Source organism: Xylocopa sonorina, chromosome 4 (genome assembly GCF_050948175.1).
Source record: "Xylocopa sonorina isolate GNS202 chromosome 4, iyXylSono1_principal, whole genome shotgun sequence".
Taxonomy (NCBI): domain Eukaryota; kingdom Metazoa; phylum Arthropoda; class Insecta; order Hymenoptera; family Apidae; genus Xylocopa; species Xylocopa sonorina.
Genome location: NC_135196.1, coordinates 2,851,441 through 2,871,769, shown reverse-complemented (window position 1 = coordinate 2,871,769; position 20,329 = coordinate 2,851,441). Strand labels below are relative to the sequence as shown.

General features: G+C 35.4%; 2 protein-coding genes across 2 annotated transcripts; both read left to right on the top strand.

Annotated features, from left to right (window-relative positions):
- The first annotated feature begins 1,990 nt into the window (after positions 1–1,990).
- Positions 1,991–5,142, top strand: LOC143423033 (protein VAC14 homolog). The gene is made up of 7 exons (XM_076894076.1): positions 1,991–2,177; positions 2,283–2,664; positions 2,738–3,311; positions 3,387–3,958; positions 4,034–4,152; positions 4,249–4,328; positions 4,391–5,142. The coding sequence occupies exons 1-7, from the start codon at positions 2,074–2,076 to the stop codon at positions 4,693–4,695; spliced, it is 2,136 nt and encodes a 711-aa protein (XP_076750191.1). The 5' UTR covers positions 1,991–2,073; the 3' UTR covers positions 4,696–5,142.
- Positions 5,143–6,483: 1,341 nt separating this feature from the next.
- Positions 6,484–19,483, top strand: LOC143423322 (alpha-2-macroglobulin-like protein 1). The gene is made up of 24 exons (XM_076894581.1): positions 6,484–6,766; positions 7,158–7,327; positions 8,943–9,184; positions 9,581–9,697; positions 10,250–10,416; positions 10,496–10,604; positions 10,685–10,918; positions 11,294–11,536; positions 11,656–11,981; positions 12,099–12,460; positions 12,539–12,663; positions 12,972–13,297; positions 13,663–13,891; positions 14,174–14,379; positions 14,773–15,122; positions 15,240–15,469; positions 15,553–15,804; positions 16,006–16,398; positions 16,768–16,999; positions 17,094–17,266; positions 17,370–17,690; positions 18,441–18,498; positions 18,575–18,799; positions 18,936–19,483. Exons 1-24 carry the CDS (start codon positions 6,684–6,686, stop codon positions 19,136–19,138), a joined length of 5,376 nt encoding a protein of 1,791 aa, XP_076750696.1. The 5' UTR covers positions 6,484–6,683; the 3' UTR covers positions 19,139–19,483.
- Positions 19,484–20,329: the final 846 nt, after the last annotated feature.

Below are 20,329 nucleotides of genomic sequence, written 5' to 3'. Positions count from 1 at the left end.
ATACCAAGGAAATTATTTATATTTGTAGACCATCAAAAATTCTTCTATAAATTTTTATGGTTACATGTTACGTACATTTCTTAACTGCCAATAATTAATGACGAGAATGGAACACACTAATGTATGATACAATAATGATCACATTAATACAAGCATGTATAATCTCACGTCATATAATATGTAGAACATATAGAACTTAAGCGATTATTAGTATCATTTTGCGATAATAGGTAATTACATTTTCTCCAAATATAACTTTTTAATCCTTCAATGACTTTGTAACTGTTATGACCAGATGATAATAAAATAAATTGTCCAGAATTTATTGCATACGTATCCGATATTATTTGAGTCGATTAGTATATTAAATATTTGCCTAAAGTTCAATCTTTTTGGTGTGTCCTCAGAAAACCAACTCCTAACGTCTAAACGCAGAGTTCCAATGCGGAGGACCACAAGAATTTCCGGTTCTCCGTTATCAACACTCTCGGCACAAATTAGCGCACAACTCCGGATGAATGATCAAAACCCGAGTGATCAATTACATATATAAACTTGATATATGTATAATTATTAATTATATATAATATACTAGAATTATTCCAATATTTGTTTAAAAATTCTTTATTAATGATTCCAGAAAAACTATCGAAAAAGATTAAATAAAATATGTATAATATATGTATAATATAAAATAACAATTTAATATTCTCTGCTGGATTTTTTTATTTTGCCGAATAAGAAACTTTCCCATGCACCACTGATACCGTTTGCCAATGCCGTTCATTCATTCATTTTGTCGACACTGGCGTACAGTGACATTTTTCCATTCACATTATAAATTTCAATAGTTTTATTGTAATTTCTTGTATATTTCAATAGTTTTATTGTAATTTATTGTATATTTACCGCTTTAGAGATAAGAAAGAGAAAGATGCTATAAGAAGCTAGAACCCGTGGCTCCATCCCTGTGAAAAGTGTTCAAAGTGGTCGCACATAATTATCGACAGCGAAGTAAACTACTTGAAAACTACTAGCGCCATCCCTGCTGAGAGTACTGAAACTAGAGATGGCGCTAATAGTTCTTGGATAGTTTGCTTCGCTATTGATAATTATGTGCGACCAGTTTGAACACTTTTCACAGAGATGCGAAACTTCTAAAACGGGAAATATACAATAAATGAAAATAAAACTATTGAAATATACATCCCGACCAGCAACTTTGTCACAGTAAGAGCACTGTGCAATTTGAATGGTAAAAGAGCTTTTAAACCTGATTTTTATGACGATTTAAATATGGCTTTCGGTAACTATATATAATTGTTGGCTAACAACAATCAAAATGCCTGTCAATACTTAATATGTTAAACATCTGCTGAGATCTGACGGTTTTAAGTAGTACGGAAACACACTGGTTAAAAAAATTCTTGAATAAACATATAACACGTGTGATACGCTAGTGGTACTATGGTAATGTACCGCGTGATACGCTTATGCCGCAGAACGTAATGTTACCGCGTGCTATCACGACCATCGGCGATTGCGGACGTAGATGGCTATGGAAGTGATCTCAAAATGCTCTTACTGTGACAAAGTTGTGTTGTCGGGGTTCTCTTATACAGCTTTAAACAGTCTTCATCCTATGTACATTTCTTCTTTCCTGTCTCATACTTTTCTCATCGCATACTTACTACTCCACGCACTCTCTTTGCACATCTTTTGTATTTATAATACCTTTGCATACGTTACTCTTTTCTACATCCTCGTTAACCCTTTCTTCCCCATATATTAATCGCCTCTTACGACAAACAGAGTATATTGTAAGTGTATTCTGATCCTCACTGCACAGGGATAATAAAGAATAGAGATAAATCGATGGAAAAGCTACCTGATTGAAAAGAATAGTTACAGGGCTATAGTTACCTATTTATGATAATCTACTATATGTCCAATGAAACGCATGCGCTAAACACGATATCAAGTATTATAGATAGTAATTTCAGGTCCGAACAGTGCAGCTTTAACTGTCATTCCCTTTTAATTGTTTTGTAATTTAAAACGTAGCAGAAAAAAATGATGTCCGAAAGAGATTATGCACCGCTTAGTGCTGCCTGTGTACGTTCTCTTAATGACAAAATTTATGAAAAACGAAAAGCAGCTGCGTTGGAAATAGAAAAGTAAGGTTATACACTTTGTTTACTTGTGTTTGTATGTGTTTGTATGTGTCTAATTACATATAACATCTCTGATCATTAACATTCATCATTTCCATTGCATTTTAGGATGGTAAAGGAATTCGCAGCACACAATAATACAGTTCAAATCAAACGATTATTGAAAGTGTTGGGTCAAGATCTGGCTACATCGCAGAACCCGCATTCAAGAAAAGGTGGTTTAATCGGTTTAGCCGCAATAGCAGTGGGACTGGGAAAGGATACTGGACAATACATAGAAGACTTAATTCATCCTATTCTAGCTTGTTTTTCTGATTCCGATTTACGCGTAAGATATTATGCTTGCGAAAGTCTATACAACGTAGTGAAAGTGGCAAGGGGTGCTGTACTGCCGCAGTTTACGGATATTTTCGCAGCTCTCAGTAAATTAGCCTGTGATTCAGAACAAAGTGTAAAGAATGCTACCGAGTTATTGGACAGACTAATGAAGGTAAATTAATATTTCTCAAATACAGGAGAAGTATCTAACGTAGTATAGATAATTATCTTAAACATTATTCTAGGACATCGTAACAGAAAGCGGTTTATTCGATTTAGTTGGATTTATGCCTTCGTTGCGAGAACGCATCTATACCAAAAATCCATTTGGTAGGCAATTTGTAATAGCATGGGTATCTGTCTTAGATGCTGTTCCTAATATGGATTTTATCATATTTCTACCTGAAATCCTTGATGGTTTATTTAGAATATTAGAGGATCCAATACCAGAAATTAAGAAAGTTACAGATACAGTACTCGGTGAATTTCTAAGAAGTATAAAAGCTAATCCAGGAAGAGTAGATTTTCCTGGAATGATAAACATATTGATTACACATGCGCAAAGTACAGATGAATTATTACAACTAACAGCAATTACATGGATCAAGGAATTTGTACACTTATCGGGTCCTCTTATGCTTCCTTATATGTCTGGTATTCTTGTGGCAGTATTACCTTGTTTAGCATATGATGGAGATACTAGGAAAAATATTAAAGAAACTGCGACACAAGTAAATGTGAGCTTGATGAAATTGATAACTATGGAAAATACACAAGTTGTAAATAATGTTAATGAAACCGGTGCTGAAATCGACAAAGGTAGAACTATCCTTTCTTAAAATCTTTTATAAAATACTTATAGAACGACAGTAACGAAAATTTAATTCCTTTCAGATTCTAGTCAAAATTGTTCCTTAGCTGAAAGCTTAGATTTATCTAGTGTTGTTGAAGTGCTAACAAAACACTTAATGTACATGTCGGTTCAGACGAAAGTTGCTGTTTTAAAGTGGATTCATCATTTGTTCACAAATATTCCACACAAAATGTTTAATCATATAGAAAATTTATTTCCAATTCTAATGAAGTCTTTAAGCGATAATTCTGACGAAGTAGTACAACAAACACTAGTCGTAATGGCTGAAATAATTAGTTCCAAGTCACCCGAAGCAGCTGTTACTGACTCGAATGCAAAAATGCAAAATAAATATTTCACGAAATTTATTGTAAATCTCTTAAGACTATTTTCAACTGATAGACATTTGCTAGAAGAAAGAGGAGCATTTATCATTAGAGAATTATGCGTTCTATTAAGCGCGGAAGATATTTATAAAACGTTGGCAAAAATATTACTGGAAGAACCAAATTTAAGTTTTGCGTGTACAATGATACAAACCTTAAATGTCATACTATTAACGAGTTCAGAACTATTTGATTTACGAAATAAGCTCAAAGATTTAGATTCTCTAGTGAGTATTTTTTATAGTCTTCACATAAGATGATTCACTTAAAGAATTGATTTAAATTATTGTATATTGTTATAGGAAAGTTGCGAATTATTCAAATGTTTGTATGTTTCCTGGTGCCACAATCCTGTTGCAACTGTAGCGTTATGCTTATTATCACAACATTATAGGCACGCTTGTACCATAATCCGATCATTGTATCCTTCACTACTGTATATAATTAATTAGAAGGTACTCTTTGAAATATTAGTTGTTTATACCTTAACGTATTACTTAACTCAAAATGTGAACAGTGAAAATATAGAAGTAACCGTCGAATTTCTCACCGAGATAGACAAATTGGTACAGTTAATCGAATCTCCGATATTTACTTGTAAGTATATTAATAAATTGTTATAGTACTTATATTATATTTACAGAAGCAATGAATTTTAGATTTGAGATTACAACTTCTAGAAAGAGAAGAAAATGATGACTTAGTGTATGCGCTGTATGGTCTTCTCATGATTCTTCCACAAAGTGAAGCGTATGCAACTTTACAAAGACGTTTAGCGGCAATACCACCGACAACAAAGTCGATACCAAAAGCAATATCTAATCCAAAACCCTTTAAGGATACATTTGACTTTTCTGAATTATTGACGCAGTTTCACACTATTCAAGAGCAACATAAGGAACAAAAACGTAAACAGCGACTAACAAATTTGACAGAAAAAAATGCAAATCACGCAGATATGTAAATACTATTTTTATAATTTTTATTATAAATAATATATATATAAAGCAAAATGTGTATATGAACGTACTTATCACAAGAAATCTGCATATTTGCCATGATTTTTTATTCCAAGACTATCAAGTATTACAAGATTAATTATTAAAACAACTTAGGATAAATTATTTTTTCATAATATTTAATATACACTGTCTACTTTACAATCTATATATGTATAGGCTTTGTATATACAAATACCCATTTATAAGTATAGAATATAATACGATAGATTAAATATGTTGCTATTCAGAATAGACACTGCAATTTATTATATCTTCTTTGTAAAAAAGGAGCAACATAAACAATTTGTAAATATTGCAATTTCCTTTTAGATAACTCAATTTATTTAAACAATATAGATATAAATAAAACTATAATTTTCACAGTCATGAGATTACATTACTAAAAAACATAATTCATAATTAAAGGATTACGTTATTTGTTTTCTATATTTATTACATATCTGCTGTTAATTTTATTTTCACTAAAAAGATGATACAAACTCTGAGTAATTTTATTAAAATGATTGTAGAACGTGCAGTTATTCGCCATCGTACGTGAGACTACTTTACTCTTTTAACATTTTAATCTCCATAGTGCTTTAGCTCCAAAGTCAGAAGAAAGTATTGTATCGTTGCGTGTCGTCCAGTAATACAGTAGAGCACATTTTGATATGCAACGATGCAACACTTGCCGTCCACATTGATACACCGCAGTGATACGGTACGAGGATACGTAACAAATGGATATCCACCCTTTACACATGCTGAAATTTTCTACGTTTAAAAAATAAATCTGAACCACTTTACAAGACGATGAAAGTGTTTGCAAATAATTCAATACAACGTTCTCTCCAATTAGCGCGAAACGCACACTTAAGTATACCAGGTGTCCGATTAACTGTAATATTATGGCAGCATTTTTTCCATAGACTTTCAAATAAATTATGTACAATTCGGTAATCTATTATTTGCAGGAATTTAATAATGCTGAATCTCCACCGCTTTATACATTAGAATATAGTATACAAAAATACTAATTTTTGTTAAAAGTAATATAAAAATGAAAAGATGAAATTTATATAACACAGCAAAACCCATGGAAAGTATTGTTATTACAAATAACGAAAATAATAAAAAATTTCAATCTTTCAAATACATTTTACCTCTTTTCGTTCCTATGATCTGTATAAATATGGTAGTAAACAGCGATATGAATGATATATGATATAGAAGAGAAGATATGAAGCACTACTAAACCGCAAACATTTATGCAGGCGTATGTTTTGCAAACACGTTTAAAGAAATGAAACCGTGATAGAAATTTGCTTCACCCTCGTAACAATTATTATTTATGCGTTACTTTATATTTATATATTTTATATATTTTTGCATACCATTTATACATAAACATTCAGCGTTTAGTTATCAATGTGAAGAATGTAACTTTATAGCTCTGTAATAAAGAACATAATATACAAAAACGTGTATTTACACGTGTATTTTAAACCGGTCCAATGATCGTTTGTTACTTTTGGCATTTACATTAAATGGAAGAAAGATTTTAATAGTACGATTTGAAATGCAGCATTTTTCTATTTGAGTTAGTTTTTCGAACTTAAATACGTGCTAAAGCTTGGCGAAGCGAAGCAGAAGAAAATCGAACACATATCGTGTTCTAATCGGTATCAGCGAAACGCTTCACCCTCCTCCTTACAGATTCAGGGGTTTAATAAGAGGGACCGAACGAATATCGAGCTTTCAGTCTGCGTGCAATCTACGGCTACGTAGATCGGCACGTATTTAAACTTTGCGTCTTTATTGCACAGGGAACAATATTTAGCGTTCAATCGACGGATTGATTAAGTTTCTGGTAGCTCGATAAGTATGTTCGCGAGAATATCCAATCGAGAATAAATGTTAAAGGCAGTGTGATCTATCCGGGGTATACACGATGAATAAATTAGTGATTTTGGTGGTGCTCGTCTGTTCAGTGGCATTTTTCGACTGTTGCAAATCCGATTCGTCTGTACATTGGTAATTGTGTCCGATAAAACTAATTAAAACTATACAAATCGAATTATCGAACAAGAAAACTTTGTAACGAACGTACTTAAATATAACGAGACAGAAATACAAAGTTTAAAGTACCAATTACTCCGAACAATTTGTGTAAAGAACAGATGAACGGTTTTATATGTAAATATATATTAAGAACCTACTATTTTACAGAAAAAACGTAGTACAAATTGCTACTTGGAGGTTCTCAAGTGTTCTTTCTCAAGTGTTCGGTTTACCGTAGATATTTATTTATCGTAATTGTACTACGCGTTCAGACTTTGTATGTTTCATAAAACCCAAGTTGAACGACAAAGTACCAACTCTGTCACCTATATGTGTACTCGTGTGAAACCTGATCTGTTTTTAGGGGGTACGTGTTCACTGCTCCTGAAAGACTGTCTGCTGGCGAAACCGAAAGTGGGTGCTTGTCTTTGCACAATCTAGAACCGCCGGCTCATGTTCTTCTCGAGCTGTTGAATCCTTTACCGATACCAGAGGATGAAGTATTGGCTAGCACTAGCACCATTGTGACCACAGGTAAATGATTAAACCGATTCGTTCGAAAATATGGTGCAAGAACGACGGAAAGAGATTACACGGATTATATCATAGATATTAATTGTTCATTATTTATGTAAATACTACCGTACGAAGGCATTGGAATGAAAAAATTATTGGCTTTGTTATTAACTCGATGATTACTGAGATGTTCTATAAGTAAAGAAGTTTTAATTGTTGCAACGATATTTTCTTAGTTCCCCGCGGTTGAATGAAGACCTTTGACATCATATCATGCGCATAATGAATACATATCGGTACCGTTTTGATAAGCGGACTCTCGCAAGTAAAGAGTAGATGAAATTTTGTTTGCAAGATGTATCTCAATCAATAACGATTCTCTTCAAGTGTTACTTCTATACGAGTTTCTATTTGGAATTTATTACTCGGGAATAAATAACCAATAAGTGTACTCTTTGACCGTCGTCAATTTTAATTTTAATCACAGACGCGCTTCTGTTTGTTTCAACTTACGATTTATTGGTTCTTCGAATATTTTATTATTCATAGATTTCAGTTATGTAATCGTCGTTATCTTTGTTACGGCAACGAATAAATATAAATGTATCGATCTGTAGACCGTCTACGAATGGCGCGTACAAACCTACATTTACAAACTTAAGTAGAAAAATAATGAATTGAAATCTGGTGTATCGGAAACGTTTAATTGCACAAGGAACTTTTTGGCAAACATCATGGAATCCTTGGATTTGACGCATTATTAGTTATCAAAAGCAGCTCCCTCGGCTGCTTTCATTTTTCACTTTCTACCCCGTCGTTATGGGTCTTTTCGTTTTGCGTTGAGCTCTTTAAACAAATCGTAAATTGAAATTGTCGCTTCCTGCAGGGGAACTGAATTGGCCGACTCCCTCTCTCGACAGGAAATAAGCAATCGCTGAAATACATGGGAAACCCATTTATATTGTTATGCATAGGGTGAACAACGAACAATCGTTTAGCTCGAACAAGGTCCAACTTCAGCGAATAAATATACCCGGCATGTAACCAACAAGTTTCGTTTCATTTCCTCCGAATAAGGGATTATCCGTTAATCTATTAAAGAGCAATTTTTCTATTTAATTTTGTTTCGGAATAAGCTGACAGCTCGCGATGCAGATTTGTCGAGTTTTAATGCAAATTTACGTACAAATATTTTAAAAAATCATAGCAGTAATTTAAATGAATGAAATAACTAAATATTAGATATTATAAGTAACATCAGTCTAAATAAAAAAAAAAAAATAAATTAATAAACAATTAACCGATTGGCAGAAAGTTACAGTTTTGATACGAAAATTACTTAGTCGGTAATAATGGTAGCGTATTTATCATTCAGAAAAGGGATAGTAGTATTGTAAGAATTTCTAATGGAATTAATATTTGTGATTATCCAGCACGCGTATACAACCACAACAATTAGTTAAATCGACATGTTAAAATTCTTCATGTAGCAATTCCTATATTAATTTGCGCGAATGGAATTGTGTCAACAGGCATTGCATTTGCTAAGAGAAAAATAGCGATCATTCGATCAATGTGTATCACAGATCAAATTGTTTCTTCTTTCAAATGTTATATAGCAATTTCTTTACAGGTATAGAAACATGTTTGCAATTAGCAGTACCCGCCACGAAGTACACTATCGGTAGACTCCGATTGAAAATAAAATTCGACAAGTATCCTGATTACGTGGTGGAATCGGAAAAGGAAGTCGCAATCGATCACGATTCTTTGCTCACTTTTGTGGAGACTGATAAACCGGTTTACAAACCTGGCCAAGATGTTAACATCAGGATCCTTATGCTCAAGCATGATTTAAAACCCTGGAAGAAAGCGGTAATACTATTGATCGGTGGCGTGCGATCAGTGGCGAAGCTATTTCCATAAAAATTACAAACAAATACTAAAAAACGACAAAAATGAACAGTTTATTTTGATTCTAAAATAGATACAATATAAATATCGATATAAACCACTGCTTTCATTATACTTTCTAAAATATAAATAATAAATACATATCGTGCGATTATTATTGTTACTATTTACGGCGCGATTACTATTTTAGATACATATATATTTATATGTATGTATGACGTGTACTTATTGTACACATTTTAGAAAATATAAGGGAAGTAGCGCTTACGCAGCTTCCATGGACTGCACGCCATTGCTATTGATTCAAATGAAGTGATTGTTAAACTTACTGTTACATAAACCTTCTGTTGCTTACAGATTCCAAAAGCGTGGATCGAAAGTCCATCTGGAGTAAGGGTGGCGCAATGGACGAATATAACCACAGAAAACGGGATGGCTCAATTAACATTTCCTCTGTCCCCGGAACCGAGCTCGGTAAACTGGAAAACATTATTTTTATTAGGAAGAAAACGTTTAAATAAAATCAATCGAGGGATAAAATAAAGAGTAAAATGGAAAAGGAGGAAGAAAGTTAACATTTTGGAACCTACGAGTGTCATATAGCGCCTTGCATAATTTTGTACACTGTCCTGTGAGCGTCATATGACGTCATTTACATCTAAAATTATCGCAAAAATCAAACTATTTCATCTACAACGTAAAGAAATCTTGAAAGTCCATTACAAGTAAAAATCCTTCAGGATACCGTACTTGGCTGTATTAAAATGACCATCTCCTCAAACTGTTAATTGTCGTCTGCTATATAATAGTATTTGTGCTATTATACACATTTATTTACTGAATTTCTTAAAATTTGTAAAAATTGAGCTAACGTTTTTAGATTATATATATTAGATTATATATATTATATATATATATATATTTTTTTTTTTCCTTTTTCTTACTTTCTATTTACTGACGGGAGTTATAAGTCCCGTTGCACCTAAATTAAGTATATATATATATATATATATACATATGTAACAGGGAACATGGAATATAAAAGTTGGGAAGAAAAGATCGTACCCCGAATTGGTCCACGTTACTGCGTTCGAAGTAGAGAAATACGTTTTACCCAGATTTCAAATCTCGATCAACTCACCGGAATATATTCTTACGGATGCGGAAAATGTGACTTGGAACATCTGTGTCAGGTATCGCGACATTATTATTTACATTATTATATTATTTTTCATCACAGTTAAATTACCAATTACTTTCTCTATGTTCCAGATATAGTTATGGTAAACCTGTGAAAGGAACTCTGTTATTGAAATTAACTCCACAAACTCCAAGCTGGACGAGGAAGCCTCATCTTCCGGCGATACGTTACGAAACGGAAGTGAGCGACGCACTTTTATCACGACGTTCGGTTCGATTATTCAGATTTGACTGGTATATCTCAAGACATAAACATTTCAGTTCAATAAACCAGACGGTTGCACCGAGTTCACCCTTTCCGGAACGGTTCTTGGCTTGGCGGATTGGAAAGTGGACCCCAATAATATTCTTCTCACTGCAGAATTTACGGAAGCCGGGACTGGTGTAGTAAAAACTACGATTAGTCGGACAGTAGTGATGCACGAGGCTTTGAAGTTGGAATACGAGCATTACACACCGAAATACTTCAAGCTGGGCTTGCCTTATCATGGAAAAGTGAATTACCGTCTGATATTTCTCTATCCACCATTATTTTATCATTAATTATTAACCGTTCGAGTGCTAGACGGCTTAAAACTGCCAATTATTCCATGAGAGGAACCAAATTGGCTGCACGCTGGACATTCATGAGAATGGTATAGCAACAATAACGCAGGATTCTCTACTGATAGGAAGAAAAACAACGCCATCGCAGTGCTTGCCACTTTTAGACGCAGAAATTCAAAAGCATCATCGCGCTGTTTGGAACTTTGAGGCGTAGGAATCGAGAAGCGCCATCGCGAGCTTTGACACTTTTAAACGTCCTTGACACTCAAACGGTTAACCTCTGATAGTTATTTCAGTTATTATACTTGCACTTTTCCCTATCAGTTACGAGTCTTGCGACACGACAATACACCGGCTCCGAACGAGAAAATTCAGGTCTGTCTGAAAGTACGCGGGAAGATCGACTGGAACAATGTTGTCGTAGACTGTCGTGACTTCATATCATCCGTCGATGGTTTCGTGGATTTTATCGTACCTCCGCAGCACAGAAATATCGTTTTGTTAAGTTTCGTCGTTACCGCTGTTGATTATCCAACAAAATACAACTCACCGGACCAACGTTGGAAAGTAGGTAACATTAATAATAACTTTCCTACGAATTCTACTAAATATTGTAGAAAAAATGTACAAATGTGTGGCAAATATTTCTTATTAAATATAAGATTTAACTAGGCAATTTCTTGTAGGTTTTCATGAGACAACCTTCGGCATACATTAACATAAATCCATGGTATTCTCCATCGGATAGTTACTTGACTGTAGCTCGAGGAAACCAACCGATCGTATGCGGCGAAAAATATTCCTTCAATGTTATGTATACGATGCGTCCTAACGCGAATGAATCAATTTCTTTCCACTATTCGATCAACTCGAAAGGAAGTATATTGATATACGGACACGTGAAACATAAGCCAAATCGGGACACGATATTAAATTACTCTGAATTTCGCAATCTATTAGGTACCGTTGCGTCTTTAACCAACAAAACTGACGAAGATCCCGTAGTGCACAGGTAAATTTATGTTCCATTTACATGTGTGTGTATTTATCAACTCTATAAATATAAAATAAAAATATAAAATATAATATAAAAGCCAAATTAATTTTTTCCATAATTGTATACAATTAGGTTCCCTTTGAGCGTGAAAGTTACGCCCAGTATGGCTCCAGTCTCGGAATTATTACTCTATTACGTGCGATCGGACGGTGAAATTGTTGCGACCACTTACACAATCGAAGTCGGTCACTGTTTCGAGAATAAAGTAAAAACCGCATGGCACACTGAGGTCCAAACACCGGGATCGACCACTCAGTACCACGTTGAAGCCGCGCCTTGGTCCCTTTGCGGTATATCTGTCGTCGATAAGTCAACTTTATTCTTGGGTAAATCGAAATCAAATTTGATCAGTGCCTCTCAAACGTTCGACGAATTAAGAAGATTTCATCCAACTCCAAAGACTTCTCATATTCTCTCGTGGAACAACTGTAAATGTACGTTTCCAACTCTTGTTTCTAAATTTTTTATCTAAAGATATAATGTTAGTTGAACGTGAAATTTGTATCGCATAGCAGCGGGACCAAAAGGAACCGAGGATGAGATCCGTTTCGATCATTTCCCAACATTGCGGAAACGAAGAACAACGATAACATATGACGCTAGTATTAACTATGTGGATGCCACGCAAGCTTTTGCGGTAAAATACCGTATTTTAGTGAAACCGTTCATCTCTTATTTTTTAACATTTTGCACTTGGCGCCTTCTCGGACAATACTAGTAGAAAGTTATTGTTCTATCAGCAATAGAAAATTTCAATTTCAATAGAAAGTTTGAGGGAAACGCATTTCTCAAAAAGTTGGAAATTCGAATGTTATGTTGGACTTGCGATGCTCCTGACATCCGAGTGCAAAGGGTTAAATTAATGTTTCAATAGAATTAATAAAAGGTACATTCAAGTGGAATGAGTTAAATATTGTTTGCAATCTGACTGATTATTTTTCGTAGGATTTTGGAGTGATTGTGTTGAGCAATTTGGTGTTAAAAACTCGACCGTGTCCGTGGTTATTCAAAGAACGAACAGTGTTGACACGAGCATATATGCTTTCGCTTGATAAACCACCCCATGGTAAGCATGTTGCAAGCATATCTTTCTACTCGCATGGAAGAATGCAGAATAAAACGCGATGTCTTCCCTTAGATTTCAGAGCTTTCGCAGTTGCTGCTGCCGCAATGGATCCGGGGGTAGGATACACCGATCAACTTCCGGATGAGGCTGCCACGATTAGATCGTACTTCCCTGAAACATGGTTATGGGAATTAGTACCTACCGGGTACGATTCGATTGTTTTGAAACGCATGCAAGACATAACTATTTACATAATTAACGAATAAATTGTTTAACTGGTACGTGTATACTAGTTAAACCGAAAATACGCTACTAGTTACAATTATGCCAAAGACAAACATATTTTGTACATTTTACTATACTCTTTAATTAGAAATAATTGAAATCAACTAAATAAAATATAATAGATTATTGAAAATTATTTGAAAAAAGTTCTGCTCTACACTTTCAAATAGGACATTAAAATGATTTTATTAATATGTACTAACTGTTTTTATTAAAACGTTGTATCTACATAAAAAATCGGTTTTCATCAGGGCTGATCGATCATACTTAATTATTTTTTTGTAGAAAAGAAGGTAAAGTGACAATAGAACGTACACTTCCGCACACAATCACCGATTGGGTTGGCTATACAACGTGTATTTCACCGGTCCACGGTTTGGGGATAGCACCGCCAACTACGATAACAGCGTTCCAACGATTCTTCCTTGACTACAGCTTACCGTACAGCGTGAAACGCGGCGAAATGATGCGACTGAAGGTCTCCCTCTTCAACTACATGCATCACAGCTTACCTGTAAGCACACATCGGTATTTCAGTATTGGCACAATAAATTCACCCCACTCAATTTTTAAAAGGGTGAATTTCATTTGCAAAAGGATGAACCTAAAGTGGCAATATAACATTGTCCAGTAATTTTACGGCAATTTTAATACATTAATATTAACCAGATGAAAAGGAAAGTCTGCTTTCTATTTCATAACGCTATTTATAATGTAAAATTTACACTAACAACACAAAAGTTGTAATTCGTCTTAAAGACTTTTAACGATACACTTCACTAATTTAAATACACAGGTGAAGATCAAGTTGGAGGAGATCGCAGGAATCGATTTACATTTGTCATCTCCTACCAGCTCGTTCTGCGTAAAGCCACGGGACAGTATTGTGCACGAATACAGACTAAGACCACGAATGATCGGAGAAGTTAATATAACGGTAGCCGCTTTTATAGATACCGATTATCGTGAACCATGTGGACCAGAGACTTTGATATTTACACGGTAACTAAAATTAAATAGATAGGCTATAGAATAATCTACATACACTAAACCTTTGCAACGTTTCTACAGAAAAGACGTGGTCTTTAATAATAAAATATAATAATTTATGGAGACCGGGTGTCCGATGTTGTTTAAAGAATATGTTTCATTTGAAGAGTTTTGAAGAGTTTTCATCCTCAAAGAGATTTGTACCCCTACGTTTCGCCATACCGAAGAAATGAGTCCTGTATCAACGTCATCAGATCTCCTGGTGATGTTAACTGCAATGTTGGCGAAACGTGGGGGTACAAATCCTTCAAGAAACGACTTACACCCTGAATACTGTTTGCCTTCTGTTAATTCGGGCCGTGGAACTCTCAAACAGATTGTATTTCATTTGTTTTTATGTTTAAGGGACATAATTGTGAAACCGCTCCTAATACTACCCGAAGGCTTCCCCGTGGAAGAAACGAAATCCACACTTATCTGCCCAACAAATTACAGCGACGATTCTAGCTTCACTTGGGAATTGGCGTTACCAGAGAAAGTGGTGCCGGACAGTGGTAGAGCGTACTTAAATTTGATAGGAGATATATTAGGACCAGCACTCGAGAATTTAGACAAACTCGTGCGATTGCCACGAGGATGTGGTGAACAGAATATGGTACTTTTCGTTCCGAACATTCATGTGATCAAATACTTGGATGCAATCGGAATCGACAAGCCCACGCTTAGAGCAGAAGCGCTTAAAAACATGCGAAAAGGTATTTTTTAGGCGTTGAAATCCCTCGAGACGAATACAATTGACAACAAAATATTTCCTTTTCACTCGTACTAAATTGTTCACGTTTCTCATTGATCAATTGATTAATTAAACTTAGGATATCAGAGAGAGCTGAATTACAGACACTCGGATGGTTCTTATTCCGCGTTTGGACATCGCAGTTCAATATGGCTCACTGCGTTTGTGATAAAGTCGTTCGCCCAGGCGAAGAATTTAATTCACATCGACGAGTACGATCTTACGTTGTCTGTTACGTGGGTCGCATCGAAACAGTTGGAGAATGGTTGTTTCCCAGTAGTAGGCGATGTTTTTCATAAGCAGATGAAGGTTTGTCAAACTGGCGACGATAACAATTTTTACAGTTGTTTTAGAGTTCCACGCATTTTTCTCCACTATTTTATGTATTCTAGGGTGGTCTCCACGAATACGACGGTTCGTCGTCAGCATTAACCGCATACATTCTAATTTCTCTGCTAGAGTCAGGTGTTTCTTTGCACGTGTCACATGCTAAGAAAGCCATAAATTGTCTAGAAGAGAGAATAGCTAGTGGCAACGAGGGGCCATACACTACTGTTCTTACTACGTATGCATTAGCACTATTGAATCACCCGAAGGCCAATTCCAGCATGAAATCCCTAATGAATCTTGCCACGCGTTATAATGTACGAATAAATATGATACATAAGTAACATCTCAGGAAAGTAATACAAATCTCTTGTTTGTTCAAACTAAATCAATCGATGCTAGCTTTTATCTGTGCAGAATTTTAATTAGTATCGACTTGTAGACTTGCTAATGTTTTTTTTTCTTTTTTTATTTTTCAAGTAAACTTTTTATAAAAGATGCTTCAACTTTAATTGCAGAATTTAATCTGGTGGGAAGACAAAACGAAACCCTCGGTCGGTCTAAGCATTGAGATGACTGCATACGTGATTCTCACTTTGGTGAAATTAGGCGGGGACGAAAATATGGTCGAAGCTTTGAAGGCTGTCCGTTGGATATCGAAGCAGAGGAATGCCGAGGGTGGATTCACGTCCACTCAGGACACCGTCGTTGGATTGGAGGCTCTTACGAAGTACGCCATGGTCGTGAACCGCGGTAGCACCGATTTGTCTGTTCTCGTTACTGCGAAGGATCTGGATTACGTTTACAGACTGCATGATGATAATCGTATGATTCTCACGCAGATTCGTTTATCCACTCTGCCGACGATTGTAGAAATTTTTGCTCAAGGCGAAGGCTGTGTTTTGATACAGGCAAGATGAATTCTTATCAGAAGATGTATCGATGATTCAGAACACAAGGCATATGTATGCCTCGCTTTAACACGTTGACGCAAATTTTTTTTATTCCTTGATTCTTGAGGAGTTCGATGAAGATTTCAAATTTGCAGAATAAAATTATTTATCATTTATAAACAGCATTTACGTCAACATGTTAATACACATATCCACAAATTCTTGGATATGTGATAAAAACACATATTCGTTGTAACATACTGTACGATAGTCCAGAAATTGATTGTACAATGCTTGTGTTCTATCACGTATATGATTTAATATGCATGTTATACAAATAATTAATTATTTGATAATAGTATCATTTTTATTGCGTCACGATTTTAGAGTAATCTTAAATACAATGTCGAGAATGCCAGCGGTTCAGACGCTTTTGATCTTTCGGTCAGTGCGCGGTCTGTAGCTTACGAAAATGAATGCTCGTTGCAAGAAATTACAATCTGTGCCCGATATAAAATGCCCGATGAGGAGAGCAACATGGCTCTACTCGAAATTGGAATGATAAGTGGCTATGTACCTGACCGAGCAAGCCTAAACTCGTTATTAGAACCGTCTTCTAGTAAGTTTTTTGTATCTTCTGCCTCTCTTCCTCCAAAAATACAATTAATGGTAATAATATAATATTAATTGAGACTCTAATGCACAAATTACAGAAGTGAAACGTTTCGAGGAAGAGAAAGATATCTTGACTATTTATTTCGACAAATTGACCGGCCAAAAGACTTGTGTCTCGTTCAGAATAATAAAGGAATACTTTGTCGATCATCTCGAACCGGCAAATGTGAAGCTCTACGATTATTATCAACAAGAGCTCACAGTGTCCACCGTAAGTTCTTGAAACGTTTTTAGTTCCTTGTTCGATCTGAAGATACAGTTGAACGAGAAAAAAACGTACATGTGACGATAATCGAAACAATGAATGCTTTCAGAATTACAAAATCCCTTCAATTTGTAGCAGCGCGGAACCGATCGACGAAGATGAAGAAACACCGAACGTAGTGACCGACATAACATCGCTCACAGTTTTCAATACGCTACCGAACTCTTCTTTCCTCGTCGTCAGTCACGAGTTAGAGACGCCTGACGGAATCGAGGGGCCGATTCCAGTTTACGTGAAACCAAACGCTTACGATCACAAAACAGAGGCTATTACTACTACTACTAACGCATTGCCGGATTTAACGGAGACATTTGTAATCGAGGACCAGACTGTATCAGCTGTGCAACTAGAGGAGGAAGAACTTTCAGTGGTACACTTGAAACTTTTCTTCAGAAATGGTTCTGAAGTTAACGCGCTGAAACAAATAATCGTATATTAGTAATGTGAAACATTTAAAGCATACAAAGATTTAAGGCTTTTACAGCCGAACATTACATAATTATCACTGCTGAAGCTTTCGACTACGAGGCATGCCCGTTTAAAAGAAATTATTCATCCGTTCAATTAAACTTCCTTAACTAGTAAGGAATGAATGCGAATCATCAAAAAACATCTATCATTATCGGTGTGCTCTTTGTTCCTCTATAAAGATAGCTACATTGGTTACCAGACGGCGTGATCGTGCATCTCCTGTTGAGTACTTAAAAGTGCCAGGTTAATCGATGAGAAAAGACATGTCGATTGCCATGTCTGGGATTTTGTCGAGCTCATCGTCGACCCAAGTAATTGCATTATGTACACCGACAAGAATGATAATAAGTAGAAAAACAGCGCCGTCGCGTTGCTTGGAACTTTAAGACGTAGAAATTTAGGAGCACCGTCGCGCTGCCTAGAACTTCGTGAAATAGAAACTTAGAAGCGCTATCACACTCTATGGCGTTTTGTCATCGAATTCCTCTAAAGCCCGTGACACTCGAACGGTTAACGTTCAGCTGATTTATTCGTGAAAGTATAATAGACGTGGAAAAAGCATCGACAGTGATACATTAGCTGACAATTAAAAAAATCTATTCTAAAACAAAGAACTCGATCAACTAAAGTAGATAACGATTGCTTACAGGTCGAGCCGGACATTGAAATAAAAAACACTACGATAGCAACTGAGACGAATATTCCATGTAAGCGAATGTATTTTACAATCTACAACAGTTACATGTTACAATTATTGTGTTTGACGTTACATGTTAATTTTAGCGCCAACGGGAGCGAGACAATTTTGTCCCGTATGCATGTACAAGCTACCGTCGGACATCAGCAACGTTTATTGCTCGGCAAGTAGCGCGGCTAAGGTAGCGATCAGACGGCTACGAAAAGCTAGACTGTTGCTGGACTTGCATGCATCCCGGGAGGTACAACGGCTTCGTGCCACGATCGAGTTCACGTTACATCCGAATTGCTCCTGTTCACCGTTAGATAAACGTACGTAACGTTTCATACGTGCTACGGTTTAATACACACAATCGATAAATTTAACCACCTCTATCTCGTTACATATAACACGTAAATACACTGCTTAACAATGTATCGTTTAGTATAAAAAAATATTTTCTTGCAGCTGGAAGTTTCGCGTTAATCATAAACAAAGAGAACGACTTTCTTGCGTCTGGGAATCAGAAGCAAATGCTGAACGATTCGTTTCATGTATACGGTTTACCCTCGGTGAGCGGTATACCGTGTAATTTGGCGGAGGCGCGAGCCTCCTGTTTCAACGAAAAGAACATCGAATGTACGCTCGAGAATTCCCCAGTTTATGGTTGAATTCGGTCGAGCTTGTCTCAGTGTTCAATGCGCAACGAAAAACATTTGAAACTGAACATAGAAACTTCGTTTACCGGAGTGTGTAACACCGTTTTCTTCTTTTTCGTTACACTAACTTCGCGCAGGGTATATACAGAATTCCTTCTTTTTCTTTATCTACAAGTATATCAATCAGTTATATATGTAAGTAATCGTAGAATAAGCTAACTTGTAGCTTACGCGAAGACATGAATCTTGATCATCGTCGCAACTATGTAGTGACCAGGAAGTAATAGTTTCCTTTCTTTTAGTCGAATTGAACCAACTGTAAATAAAGTTTTCAATATAATAAATTAATTAATCTACTCCCTCGGTTATACATGTATTTCTCTGTACCATATCGACAAGTGAACACGCAAGAAAGCGAATATTGGGTTTTGTTACAGTTTTATTTAATATCTTTGTATCTGATCTGCTACTGAAATAATTATTAAAAGTTAACAATCGCCCCTCGAACTTTTACTATATTAAATATTATTTTATTACAGCAGATTTTACGGTTATCTATTTTTTTTTTATTACGACTTTTCTTTCATTTATTATCATTCTAGAAGTGTTTGTCATTTAATGCTGTCTGAATTGAAACATTTCATTCTTTGCAATACATCCTTTCGTCACAATGTTCGTAATTGCTTTCCCTCTTCTCTTCTTTCTTTTTTTTTCTTTTCTATTTTTGATTATTTATATTATGCACCCACGAACACCTATGCCGTTTTTCTCAGCATTAAATATCAAATCGTATTATCATTGGAAGTATATCAACTATTATACCGTTCGCGAACGGTAAAATGCTTGTTCAAAATAAATAAGAAACTATTTATATACATTGTTCGCTAAAGAGATTATTCGTCGCAACATTTCACTAAAATAAAATGCATCAGGAATGAAAGGAACGTTTGTTGAATGTCTATAAATTGGCAGTAGCATTTTCAGTTCAGTCGGCGTCGTTTCGAATATTTTAATTGCGAACGCCCATTAAAAACGGGCGTCCTGTACGCACGCATATAGATATTCGTTTTACAAAGGTACACCGTTGTCGCCCATACGAATAAATAATACGGTAGCAAATATTAATGCCACGTATTAATTATGAAATTAATACGTAGTAAATATTATAAGATCTAACCCGCGAATGATTAACTTAAAGAAACA

What these genes read in the sequence shown, in the direction of transcription:
- LOC143423322 (XM_076894581.1), top strand. Translation starts at nt 6,684, where the DNA reads ATGAATAAATTAGTGATTTTGGTGGTGCTCGTCTGTTCAGTGGCATTT. An exon ending in CGATACGTTACGAAACGGAA is followed by an intron (nt 10,605 to 10,684) that starts GTGAGCGACGCA and finishes TAAACATTTCAG; the next exon opens with TTCAATAAACCAGACGGTTG. An exon ending in TGGGAATTAGTACCTACCGG is followed by an intron (nt 13,298 to 13,662) that starts GTACGATTCGAT and finishes ATTTTTTTGTAG; the next exon opens with AAAAGAAGGTAAAGTGACAA.
- LOC143423033 (XM_076894076.1), top strand. Translation starts at nt 2,074, where the DNA reads ATGATGTCCGAAAGAGATTATGCACCGCTTAGTGCTGCCTGTGTACGT. An exon ending in CGGTGCTGAAATCGACAAAG is followed by an intron (nt 3,312 to 3,386) that starts GTAGAACTATCC and finishes AATTCCTTTCAG; the next exon opens with ATTCTAGTCAAAATTGTTCC. An exon ending in TGTACCATAATCCGATCATT is followed by an intron (nt 4,153 to 4,248) that starts GTATCCTTCACT and finishes AAATGTGAACAG; the next exon opens with TGAAAATATAGAAGTAACCG.